This window comes from Spea bombifrons, chromosome 11 (assembly GCF_027358695.1).
Source record: "Spea bombifrons isolate aSpeBom1 chromosome 11, aSpeBom1.2.pri, whole genome shotgun sequence".
In the NCBI taxonomy this organism is placed as follows: Eukaryota; Metazoa; Chordata; class Amphibia; order Anura; family Pelobatidae; genus Spea; species Spea bombifrons.
The window spans coordinates 20,099,365-20,113,601 of NC_071097.1; the positions used below are offsets into that span (position 1 = coordinate 20,099,365).

The 14,237-nt window shown below is 38.7% G+C and overlaps 1 protein-coding gene across 1 annotated transcript in view; it reads left to right on the forward strand.

Moving 5' to 3' along the window:
- Positions 1–921: 921 nt before the first annotated feature.
- CTBP2 (C-terminal binding protein 2) overlaps positions 922–14,237 on the forward strand; it is a 28,921-nt gene continuing 15,605 nt past the window's right edge. The window contains exons 1-2 of the mRNA XM_053450436.1: positions 922–1,077; positions 9,910–10,027. Of these exons, the coding sequence (XP_053306411.1) occupies positions 9,970–10,027 (58 nt within the window). The 5' untranslated portion in view covers positions 922–1,077; positions 9,910–9,969. The remainder of the gene's footprint in view (positions 1,078–9,909; positions 10,028–14,237) is intronic.

Sequence of the window (14,237 nt, forward strand, 5' to 3'; positions counted from 1 at the left end):
GATGTGAGAGAGGATGAAACAATAAGCATATTTATGTATGTATAATTTTATGGTGTTAGTTTGTGTGTGAGTGTATGGCACTGTATAAGTGCATGGTGTTAGCATGTGCGTGTGTACGGTATTACCATCTGTAAATGTGTATGTCAGTGTGAGTGCATATACGGTGTTACAGTGTGTGTGTAGGAGCATATCGTGTGTGCATGGTGTTAAGTGTGAGAATGTGTGTGTCAAAATATGTTGTCAGGGGCATGCCTAGGGATAGTGGCCCCTGAGAGAGAGAGAGAGACCATGTGTGTACATATGTGTAAGTGTATGAAAGTAGAGTGTATTTGTTAGTGTTGTAAGTGAGTTTGCATGTTAGTATGTGTGTTATTCACAAGGGGAGAAATACTGCACCCAGGTGCCACTAACACTAGCTTCCTTCTTTGGGAAGTATGGGTTATCCATTAATGAAAATGAATGCCCAACAGCTCCTGGGTCCCATGACAGGTGTTTAAAACGGGGTCTGTAAGCCAAGGGGACACCCCTTGTAAAAGGACAGCAGCCGGCATCACAGACTACAAAACCTAACTTTGTTTTGCCGATACCTTTGGCGTTAGAGATTAGAATCAGTTACATGTGAAGTTCGGTACACGCGCTGTATTCTCACACAGAGTGCCGGTGACACGGTGGTCCTGTCAGATACAGGCATTCTATTTCTATCGGCATCCTTCCAGCTCCTTCCTCTCTCCCGCAGGCACCGCTTCTACCCCCTGCCACCCTGGTGGTTGGGGTGGGGGGTGATGGTGACGCGCCAAGGAGTGGTCCGGAGTCCCCACGCACAGCCTCATGTTATTGGTCTGCAATTACAGACCACGCCTAGCCAAAAGTGAAGGGGGGCGGAACAGGGAGGAAGAAACCCCTTCAATTGTCCATTTTACACAGTACTGGGCTGAGTGCGGGAGAAGGTCAGGGCAGAGGGACAGCCGTGGTCCAGCAGGACTTCAGGACCAACTGGGGGGCGGCACACGGTCCAGAGGAGAACTCCTAGACCAAGCCAAGAGTTAAATGAGAGTCCGCACACCGGGATGCTTCAAGGTACATGAGGGTTATATTGGGAGTGTTGGGGGGGCATGTGTGAGTAACGTTGCCCCAGTGTATTGTCTTCATTGTGTAATAATAGGGGAGGGGGCTGCATGCATCATTGTGCTGAGTGCATGCTATACACAGGGGGTGGATACAGGCGCGGGGGGGGCATTAGAACAACGTTTTATGGATTGTCTACACATTATGGTATTTGCATGATTTATTAGGACGTGTAGAGTGTGAGTTGAAGGAGTGTGTATTGTGTTATTTGCATATAAAGGTATAAATAATGTTCCAGCCATTCAAATATGGAGAAAGAGGCAAAGTTTATAATCCAAAGCCATTGTGCCATGTATATGTGGCCTCCACTACATCATCATATACACACAGCAGGCTTTTGTGCTCCTCACAGTAGATGGGATGAATGTTTAGTTGAAGACTTGCCTAAAGATACAGTATATATATATATATATATATATATATATATATATATATATATATATATATATATAGCTTCTAATATACAGAATATAGAGGCATGTTTATGAACATATAGAGATTGCGGGCTATTTAGAAGCCATTACTGAACCGGTTTATTCTCCTCTTATTTGATATAAGCCAAGAATCAGGCTGCCTCCATAGTCAGTATTAAAATGTTAGTAAATAAGATTTATTGGTCCGTTTCATTCTTCCCGATGATATCTCGCATCGCCTGCTTCTGAAAGCTTGCTTTAAAGTGTTATATTGTACCGTAACTTCTTTTTTGCTGCAAAACAAATAAATAAGTATAAAAACATTCTTTTTCTTCATTATTGGCTAGTGGCTGGCATGTATGGGTGATGTATTTAGTCAATTATAGCAGGGCATTTACTAATAATTCCCATTTGTTTTAAATACCGGTATTTTTATATATGTTCCTCCAACCATCTATGCCTATATGGCCTTTATGTTTGAAACTAGTGCTAGTAATCCAGTAGCCGTGTAAAATATTTATGTGAGGCCAAGCAATATTTTAAAAAATCAATGTTTACTATTCTGCATTTTAAACAACATTTTGCATCAAAATCTATTATTAAACATACTCCTCTTGTTAAGTCTGATACAAACACTCTTTGGACATTTCTCCATCAGCAAATTGCTTTCTGATACAGTACATTCTATATGTAGGATTTCAACATATTTTGCATGTATAATAATTCAAATTCATGTTAATAGTGTATGAATTTGATGAGTTTGAGAAAAAAAGCTCAATAAAAGAGCACTTTTGTGGTTGTAACATTATGAATTATTCGGCAACACTGTTACCTGGCCAACAAGTGCTAGTAATCCAGTTCTCGTAATAAGTCTGTTGATGGGTGTAAAGCAGGTTGCATAGAACAATCCATTTGAGAAAGTATACTATATCATACCTGTGCAGTGTGTGTGAATGTCATGTTAGTTTCAGTATTCATATAAATGAATGAAGCAAATATATAAGCTTAGTAAATATAAATCAGCAAGGGTTTTGAATTACCCTGAAACACTTGGCTGTATTCGCAAGTCATAACAATGTTGCTTCATTCACAAATTTACAGGGAATTCTTAATTGTCACTGATAGCCTTCTGGCACAGAAACTAAAAAACATCTTAAAGTGTTTAATGTTGTTCTTGTGTGATTAGACTGTGATCAGAAGAAGGAATAGATCCACAGACCTGCCAATGTTTGTGTTCTTAACACACCCAGAGAGTTCAGTTAATGTTGTATCTAAGTGGAACAGCACAGGTATGCATAATGAAGGTCCAAACCCATTCTCTTTCAAAAATGGCTGCATTAAAAAAATCCTAATGATTTCATATTGCATTTTTTGGGGCCAACTTACCCCTTCTTCAAAGAAGGAAACTCCTCAGACTTGGCCCTTCATAAAATACCACCTCACTGACGTTGATGTGTGTTATAAAAGACCGACTCAATGACTTTAAACGAAAAAGTTGTAAAGTTACATAAACTTAGGTTCAAAAGCTAATATAACTTTATTTATTTTTCTAAGTTGGGCCAATAAAAGGCATCAACTTCAGCTAAAGACTCTTGGGCCAATACAGCAATATTTCCTTCAAAAAGCACAACAATGTCGGTGAGAATGGAATGTTCTGCCTAACCTGGAAGCTCGTGGGTTAGAGAATAAACCCACGATATACCTCTGTAGTGTTACCAGCGGTCCTGAAAACCATCTCACTTATGGACATAGCACAGCCCAGTATCAAGGAGTGCTGGCATTTGGTGCAGAATCCATCTCAAAGTGATGCTAGAGATTCTTGGATCCCAACACTCAAGTTATGATGGAGCAGCGTTAAGAATACCTTTTTTTTTTATTCTTGCCCAAGGTGAGGTTTGCACTCGGCCCCTGCTAAGCCCTGATGACTGTCTGGAGCAATGAGACAACCTTTTGTGAATAGTTTTCTGATTATTTATTATGCTCACCCAGCTATTAATGATAATAAAACTTTTAGCATCTAAGCATCTTACTAATCATCTTTGTTGTTAGTATTTCTCTATCAACATTCTCGTCTCCTGTATTGGTTCTGTCCCCCCCTTAGGCTGTAAAATATAAAGACATAATCAAGTGAAGCTAATGGAGTTTCCTCTCTGTAGATATCTAAAGGTCACCTTGACAGTATTTAGCAGTGTAATATTTAATTCAGTCGTAATAGAGTGAAGTGCTGCCTGCTGCGTTATCTGGTTCTGTTGATTTTCTGCCGCGTCGGGTACACGCAACAATCTGATTTTCATGCTAAAGTAAGATATATGTGTGTGTGTGCGATTCAAGATGGGAGGGTGCAGGGGAAATTGTATTTCCCATTGATTTGGTTGGATCTAGCTATCTTGTTCCTTACACGTATTGCAAAAAAAAAAAAATGCTTTCCACTATTAAAACATCCTTATCTTTTGTGAGCTGTTGTGACACACTATTCATCAAGGCTTCATCACACAGCAGAAAGTGTTAGATGTAATCATTGCAGATGTCAAGCAAGCTCTGGGACCAATTGATGATCCACCATGGCCACGGTAAAGGATTACATTTAACTCTGTGAGTGCCAAAGTGGGAGCCGTACTATGTCATGCCTGATATCTCTTCTATCGGTCACAGGGTTGTATAAATAATGCCTCCACTCCCTCAAAAGACCACTGAAATTTCAAAGATATGCTAAGGGAAATGGATTAGACAGCTTGAAGCCGCAGTCAAATAGGTTACAAATGAGAAGGTTTCATCTTTGAAATGTCACTGCTTGCGGCCAATTTGTATGCATCAGTATGTAGTTTAATAAGGTGATATGCTTCAGGAAACCTTGTTTATCTTACTCAGATTAAGAGTGCCTGTTTGAAGATCGGCCACATCTATCTATAATGGACAAGGCACAAAATATTTTCCCCATCATTGTAGCAAGGAATTCTGGGTCCAAGTCCTTGGCAAGTGGTATTGGCAAGTGATCATGGCATTGGTTTATTTTAGATGGGACTGTAAATGACACTCTGTATCTCAAGTGTACAAAAATTAAATAACAATATAAAAAATGCTTAAATAGTGATTCTGGCGAAAACATAAAAACATTTCTTATGTTGATTTTTTTCAACACATTGAGGTCACCTTATTCAGAGAGAGAGATAGGTTGAATTATTACAATAGGCAATGGAACTGATTATTTTCTTTAGTTTTTAGGAAAGTATTACATTTATGACATTGTAGATCAATTTAGAACTTCCAGAACTTTAGTGCCAAAAAATCCCATTGAGCACAAAATATTGTGCGGACTTCCCTTTTAGATGGGATCCATGGACTAGATTGCATGTATTGCAACTGATTCAATTATCCCAGAGATATTCAAACTTTCTGACTTTGTACAAAGACTTGAATAGAAACATTTTTTTTACTTGTGTGAAGGGGTTTAGATGTCTGTGTAGTTAGTGGTTGAGTTGAGAAACACATTTTTATCATGCTCTAAAACACAAGATGCAGTGCCCACTGCTCAGCGCATTGAACCCTCTGTGGCCCAAGCTTAAGAGTATTCTCTACAATTAGGAACTTGTTGCCCATGCAAAGGGTTGAAAGTATGATTGCCCAACTGCAGGCTTGCATTAGGAACCAGAATGGTCCTCATACCGTTGTCACATCATTTCCTCTGTCTAGTGTAATAGCCAGTTGCGGGTTAACAGGGCTGCACAACATCTCGGTGATAAAAGAAGGTAGGCTTTGTGCCTTTAGTGGTACAGATTTATTTCCTGTGCACTGTAACCTTAATCACTGTGTCGGTAGAGCTGCTAAAAGGTGCTGGGGAAGTCAGCAGTGACAGATCTCTGCTCTGTACCCTTAGACCTCCTGGCAATTTTAAAGAGATCAAGCATTTTGGGAAAGTATTATAGATTTGGGCCTTTTGCTATTTTTTCTTGGCTATATTTTAACTTGAAAGTTACTAAATCCTAATTTATAGAGTTCTCGGCACAGTGCTCCGGCTTTATGTCAGATGTTTCCGACTATTTTAATGAAGTTTCTTCAGCCCATGGGAAGACAAGTGATCTGGGCTCCCCCATTGATGTGTTTAAACAGTTAGGTCATGCCTCCAGGGAAAAGCAGCCAGGTACCAGTGACCCGTGCTGAGCTGCCGAACAAAATTGTATCTGCCTTTTTTACTTTTGTTAAAGTTGCAGCCTCTTTGCCCTAATTATTTCTCCATCTTGTTTTTCAACACTTACTGTATCTTCTGTTTCCCAGTTCCTTGCATTACTATAGGCCTTAATGTTACAATAATATATGTATATATAAACAAAACTAAATATATTTATAAATACAATAAATTCCTGTTATTCTTTGTAGTTATGTTCTAGAAAGTTGTTATAGTACTGAATTGGTACCTGCGAGCCTCTGGTCTCAAAATTTTCCTAAACTAAACAATACACAACCTTTTTCTTACAAATAATTATGTGCAGTACACGCGCGCACACACATTAACATGCATACTAACACATACCCTGGCACAGACACACACATACTAACACACACTAATATCCAGTACTTACGCTGTAAGATACAGATATGCATACACACACGCACCTTTTCTTTTGTACGTCTGCTTTTGTTTGCTCGGAAATGGGAAGTCACCAGCGCTCCCGCTCCCTCACAGCTGGGAAATTATATCATATCCCTTCGCTCAGACTTATTGAGCATGGGGGGACTGCGTGATTGGGCCTGCTGCTATGCAACTCGGGGGGGATTAGGGTCTTGGCAGTGCTGACGTTACGGCTTTGGGGGCCTCCATTACATTTGAAGTGCATGTAGTCTGTATATGTCTGTGAGTGACCGCAATGTATCTCGAGTAGTGATTTTATAGTGACGCTAAGTTTGCAAGTAACAATGACGTATTTTGCAAATAAAAAGCATTTGATTTTCTAAATGTCTTCATTATAAATAGCTGTGTGATGGAGAATAATATTTTACATGAAAAGCCTTGGTAAACCCTGCCCTGCCATATTTCTAATCACATCTCACAATGAAATAGCCATTGAAATGTCCATTTGAAATGAAATAAAATGTTGCATTTTCTTCCAGTGAATCTATCAAACTATTGTAATCTGAGCAACCAGCCTTCAATAAGTACTAATCTACTGTATTTAGTATAGTTCTGCTTTTGGTGAGAATATTTACTCATTTTGGTCTATTTGGTCAATTTATCACTGAGTCTTAAATATGGATTGTTTTTTGTCATTATGTAGCAGACCGTTGGAATGCCATCTGGGTATAAAGGAAATGTACTGTTCATACCTTTTGTAGTGAAACGGTTAATTAAATGACTTTGCCAAGCTGGTATTGTTAGCCTGTGGCACACACAGCGGTTAAGCAGTGATCACTGCCATACCCTTTAGAAGCTCTCTGAACATTTTATGTAGAGAATCCCAAGATCTGATACTAGTGATTCTACATTAACACTCAACGTTAACTGGAAATTTGTACCACCAAAAAGAAAATGACTGTCAAGGCTAATAAAGTCCTAGCTACTCAATGCATATGGGATGGTTATACTCTCCATTATGTTGCTTAGCAACATGGTTATAATGACCTTCGGAAAGGCAGGGCTTTGTGTGCTGGTGAGTGACATCTTTATGGTTCAAGGTCGAGGCACAGACAGGAGCTTGAAAGAAGTAAAGATAGGTCCACTCACCCAGTACTTTTGATGTTAAGGGGAAAGTATTATATTGTTGAGGATGCTAATTGTTTAGGAAGGCAAACAAAACAAAAGAATAAACAAACTACTCCAAACCTAGAGGGTTTTTAATGTATAGGTGACCTGCGACTAAAAGCACCACCAAATCTAAGTGGTATCATAGGACAAGGTTGAGATTAGCTCTTTAAAACCGGGCATTATTTGAAACGATTCTGGTGCAAAGTTTGTGCAGCTGAATCGTCAAATCTGCAAAATCACTTTTTATTAATGGGATGTATTTTGGGAAAATAAGGGGATTCCGGGTGCCAGCATTTAAGCTCTTCATGCCACAAGGCAGTTTTTAACCTAGCCAGTTTGAGAACCTGATGCATAACTAAAGACATTTTTGTTTTTCATGATTGTAAACAAATTCCATTTGTTCAGGTTTCGTTTTCAGCTCCTTGCAGCGGAGCCATTGCGATACAGTAGTATTGACAGCTTTGTAAATCCGTGTTGCTGGTTATTTATGCCTGACATCCATGTGTTATCATATTCTGCTGAATATGCACAGTGTGATTTTATCTTTCTGCAGCACTGAGCTTTAAGGGCAGTAATTGAATGGTTTTCTTATGGGATTTCCATTTATAGATGGGACACATCTACTGGCTTCTACCCCCCTCCTCATCTCAGAACAAATTCTTAAAAGCTTTGTATTTTCAGTTTTTCCATGAAATGCAAAACACAGACGTGCACAGGGTTTACTAGTAAAGCAATTGGGAGATGATGTTGTGTGCACTTGTTGCCCTCTAGTGGCGGATTAAGAAGAAAACCTTCAAATGTACCAATTTGCTGATCAAGACATGAAAAGGCATATTGTTAAAACATTCTGCTTATACAGCACATGATTTTTTTGGAGGATTCAGAGAGAGAGATATAGATATAGAGATGCAGATTGGTGTATGCTGGATCTGTTTGGAAACCATATAGATCTACTGAGGTACCTGACTTTGTCCATTAAAGCATTTTTACATTAACTATATGTCGATGCAGGTCCAGTGTACATATGATAGTGAGGTGGTGTTAAAACAACTGATGGGAAATCCTTCCTCTACACTCTATTCACAAATGTGTAAGCTGTTTAGGTAGGGTGGTTAAGTTGGGCTTCTTTTTGCAGGTGATATCCTGGTTCCTTTATTGTTTTTCTCCTTCTAAGTTTGCTGCTTCTGTGATTCTCAGGCCAACTCCTCTGAGCTGTTTGAAGTTGTGCAACTTGTATGTTCTCAAAGCGAAGCAAGTTGTAATGAAAAGCCATCAGTCAACTTTGCAGTTGAGTTGACAAATCAAATAAAATGCTAAGGAGGAAGTGAGTTGACCCAAAACTCAGTTAAATTTAACAGGACCACCAAACTTGGCATCTAACTTGACCCCTGACTTGACTGCCGCATTACAGACCCAAACTCAGATTTGCATGGCCAGCTCTACTGACAGATTCAACAGTTGACGACATCTCAAAAGCAACTGTATGAAAAACAGCTTGCCTTGTTGTAATGCAACTTGGGCTGGACACCGGTCTGTTGTCTGACTTTATAAGGCCTTTAAGAGAGGGGTGCAATCCATACAGAACCACGATCTTCTGCAATAATGGATGGACTGATTGGTTGGTACTGAGGAATTCTGCATGTGTGAAGACATGTTTATCTTCCATTTTTTAAGACACTTACTCAAAACAATGCATCTTATACACCACATAGGATGTAGATCTGGCCTTTTGTGCAACATATACACAATTTATGATTGGTTTTGTCAAGTTGTATGTAGTCTTTTTAAATTGGTTTTGGGTATTGCCTTCTTCAAATTCCACCAGAGATTTTCTGTGAGGTGCACGCCAGGTTACTGTGATGGCCGCTGTAGAATCTTCCAGGACTTCTTCTGCAGCCAAGCCTTGGTGGAATTTGAGGAATGCTTGGGTCCTGTTGGAAGGTCCAATGATGCCCAAGCTTCAGCTTCCTCACAGACAACATGACATTTTCTCCTAGGATTTCCAGATACTTCAATGAATCTATCTTGCCTTCCTACACGCTGTAGGTTTCCAGTGCCAGAGGATGCAAACTAGCCCGAAAGCATCACCGAGTTGCATCGGTTGTGCTTGAGACAACTTCTGTTTTGCATATTTGTGCTGTTGTGAGGGACTCTATTCATGGGGTTGAATAATTTTGAGACTGGAGAAGTCAATAAAAGTTGAATTTGGGAAAACCACCTGATGCATTCTTTGTGTTGAGCTATTTCCATTGCTTTTTGTTTGATTTGTTCATTCCAAACAGCTGGAAGTCTGTAAATTTTGACAATAAACCTGATTTGCAATGAGAGTTGAATCATTTTGATTGGAACGGTACATGTACTGATATATCTGTCCACAGCACCTCTGTGTCTGTAGTTTGCATTGAGCATTGTAGCCAAGCATGGATCAGATGGATGTTTTTGCTACTGTCGTTGGTCTGCAGTGTTTGTTATTTATTTAAAGTCCTGTGCATTGATTGATTAAAATTATGGTATCTCTGCAAGTGACATATGTACATAAGTGTGTATATTTTTGGTGCTTTACAGGCATGATATAATCCTTTAATTTAGTTTTTGACAAATGTACTATTTCACTATATCACTGTTTCCCTGCAGCCTGGAGAGCAGTGACATGGGGTAATATGTCAAGGTGTAACAAACTGCCCAGTCTTGAAGATGGAACTGCTGGAGAAGCAGAAGGTAAAAAGACTGCGACTGGACGACATCTATGAAGGTGAGACAGTAGAGACATGCGCATTAACATTTATTTTAACATAAAGAAGGTAGGACCTTCTATTTTGGGATGGTCCGGTTGGTATGGAGCAGTCACTTCTATGGGGATGAGCAGCCTGTTGGGGGTCACCATGCTAATTTAGCAAGTGAGGGAGTTTGAGAATACCTTGCTGGTTAAACCATCTATAGTTTTATCAGTGTTACTAGTACTTGTCCAAGGGCAGTGAAGGTCTATTGCTGTATAAGATGTGATAGTTCTAACATAGTTATCATGCATTAAAGCTGTGTTTTTTTTAAAAAAAAAAGCTGAATCTAAAGTTAATACATCCTCACCTATAGTAACTGTAGGGGGTTGTTGGGCATTACTTAAATGTTACCAGCTTCTCAGTCATACTTATTTTTAGCGTGTACAATGAAATACTACCGATGTGCGGTCCTTTCTCGGTGATGTGGTTCTATGTTGGTTATGTGGTCATCCACTCTTTACATGATCCATTTCATGGGTTAGATTACTTTAGGAAAATTCGATTAAATACACGTTAGTAGAGAGAGAGAGATTAAGCTTTTACATATAATTAATGACTGTGGTTTATTTTAGAAGTCTCAGTTTCCTTAAACGCTCCCATTAGATCTTTGTGGTTGAATTCTTAAAATATTCCCAAATGACGTTGGTTCTGCTAATTCTCTATAATCTGTTTAGTAACCTGAAGTGGCTGCTTGGCATTTGGCCCGTGATCCTGTATATCCCAATTCTCCCGGCTGTGCTACCTGCCTCTCTGTACATTGCAATATATTTAGTTACAATTGTCTCGAGTCGTGAGTTGGAATGTCAGTTGTTTCTTTAACTAGAATAATTAAATGGTGTGATGGCGGCAAACCTAATGGCAACACGGCAACGTCTATAGGTGCCACACAGTGCGTGTTAATAAAGGCACAGTCACCTTCATTTTTTCCCTTACTGTATGTACTTTTATTTTTGCTGGTCTGCATAGCATTTATTTTAAGAAACCCTGAATATTACAGGGTCGCTGTCAGGTACATTAGTGAGTCCAGGTTCAAGAGACAAGGGCAGGGAAGCAAACATTGTATGTGCAAATGTCCCATTTAATTAAAGGTGCTGTTCCACCTAGACAAAACATTAATTTAACAACATAAAAACAACACCAAGGCATTTTCCGTTTCTATAGCAACAGGCCAGAAGTGCATGCTTCTGTGACGATTAAACATTCCATAAAATATATTAAACAAGACAGAGTTTTATGTCATTAAAATGTGATTTCTGAGAGGTGCTTGGCCATTCAACAGTACTGGGAATTATTTTTCTAATTTTGCATTTAGTGATAAAAGTGTAGAATTGACTGACGATCCCATGTATGATGCTGATTAATAAATTGTTAAGATTAATAAACATATCCGCATTGTCCAAAGCCAAAGCTGCAGCTACTATTTGTTAGAGTGCATTGTTTCACCTAATAATAAACATTCAAACAATAATCGATTGAATATTTGCTTACTTAAATATATAAAACTATATAAAGATCGTATGGATCTGTTAGTATGGGTAACACTGGTGTGGATGCCTCAGTGCGCGGTTTAGTTATGGGAGACTTAAGCCTGATGTTCTTAAGAGATGTGTGTAGTGTTAAGACTTAATAGTCATTGGAATATGGATGATATTCAGTGCTCATTACTGATATCATTGTGTCCTAAAGCGTGACATTGATTGCTGTCATGTTCTGTACTCACTATCGTGTGACACTTTACATGGTTCTGTGTCAGCTGCAGGAAGTAAAACTGAGTATTAAAATGTGTATTGAGCGTAAGTTGTGAATACGTGTTGTAAGTAGCGCTCCATAAATTGTTGGCGCTATATAAATAAAAGATAAAAATAATAATCATCATAAATTCTTGCCCCAAAAGGCATTTTCCTTATCATGCTGGCATGTAAAGTGTTAAAAAACATTCCAATCCGGGACCAAAAAAGCAATTTACATCTGTGTGGTGAATGCAATGCAAACTGCGAGCTATCCATTTGTTGTTATTATTATTATTATGGTTATTGTTTAATGATTTTTATATTCAGTGCACTGTACAATGGGTTTCTGCAGCGCTGTACTGAGCCCTTATCCTAGTCTGTAGATAAATACTGTACACTGCAGCAGAATTGTGTGTGACCAGTTATCACCTACAAATGAAATAAGAAATAATTTGAAAGATGGCAGATAACGTGAGCCGTGGGCTGGTCGCTGGTAAGACTATTGCTTGTTTTTCAAGAATAATCATCTTCTTGAGAGCAGGGTTTTCTGGGTAATGTCATTTTTAGCTCTCCGTTCGCGAGGGATTAAAATCCTGCTGCTTGAGGTTTAATGCTGTCCATGATTATGAAATGCATTAGCTATGTAATGGTTACTGTCAGCGTGTGATGTGCTAGGGGATTAGATGCTTTCTAGAAAGGAGCGGTGTTCAGTGATACGTTAATGGTTAAATACTTGAATTTCCAGACAGGAGGTAGAGGGTTCTATGAATATATTTGCCGGACGGGATTTAGATAACGAGTTTTCTGGACCTGCTCGTTTATTAGTAGATGTGCCATGTATTAACACCCCATCCGCCTATGCAATGGTCATGTTTAGGAAGTGGCTTGCGTGTGTAGCCTCATTCTTGCTTCTGATGCTTATGAGTCATTTTGTAACATGATTGACAAGCAGCTAATTAGGTTTCCCTTATTTATTTATAAAGCACCATCCGTAACAGATAAGTAATGGATCTCTTTCCTCTTTTGCCTAATTGTTACCGTATATCCACTTGCATCCTTTGATTCTTCTTATTGTCTCACTTCTATACGTCTCCCAATTTACTCTGCACTTACTTTAATGAGGACTTTACTCTAGAAAACCCTAATGCAAAACCATCCAAGGAATACTGTCGCAATGTTTGAAGATACTGTAGATTATTTAGTGTGATCATTGACCTCCATTTTACATGCAGCTTAATATGGGTAGACTATTTTAATTCGCATTGGGGTGTCCGTAAATATTTTTCTTGTAAACTGCTAGCCATGTAATTGGCCATCAGATACATGTTTTAAAAATCAAACATAGAGGTCAGCGTGCAAGTAGTGTTGGGTGGCATGGACATTATGTGATCTGGTAATATGCATCATAGTAACAGAATTATTATTCCAGACTGTTTACGCTTTAGAATAAAATAATATGAAAAAAGTATAGCGCTATAGAAGTAAATTCTGGCCCTTCAATGGAAAATAAATTAGTTTTATGTCATTAATTACATATCTTCTGTCTTCAGTTGCATTACTCAATTGGTGAATGTGCTGATCAGACAGTGAAGGTACCATACATTTTGGGGAAAAAACATTTGAAAATGTTAAAAAGTGTAAAATTCACAGTGTAAAATTATAGAACTTTTAATTGTTATGTTTACCATATTTCTTTGAAGGGTCCTTTGAGAACGTATTTAGCATTTGTTTGTTGAGGGGATTATTGTTCAAACTATCTTTAGTACCAGACCCCGTAATCAGGCATAGCCTGCATTCTATGTGAAATTGTGAACTTGACATATTCCTATAGCCCATGGTCGATCTGCCATTTACATGTCTATGTCATTTTTTTATGGGTTCTTTAAAACCTAGAAATGCCCATTCCATACAAAACTGAGGTAGTTGGGGTGTAATGTGGTAAATATGTACTCAATATTTCATCAGTGGCCCTTTTTCCTTGATAAGGATTGAGCAACCAATTTTCTTGATGGCTTCATGTAATGTAAAATACGAACTTGCCCTAAAAGAATGATGCCCAAGGGGATTGTTTGAGGAGATCGTTGGAACCTTCCAAGTAACTTGTTAGAATCAGTTTACAGAAGTGATATTACAGTCCCATTGTGTAGGCCACCGATATTGTAGTGGGTCTAGCCTTGTTGAAAGAATGAATTAATGAATGAGTGAATGAATGAATACCCTGCCTTTAAAGCACCATCAACAGCACATGCTTCCTGGTGCACAGCCCTGATATAAAACATGTCTTTTCCAAACTTTGTCTTCAGGTGCCTCAGTTATTCGAAAAAATCGTATAATAGTTAAAACCTTAACTGGATATTGAGGACCAACTTTGAAAAAAGACCCTATCATTTGAAGTGTGGAACAGCTGTGTATGGGTTAATTCCTCCCTTAATCCAATTCAGCATGCTAATAACGG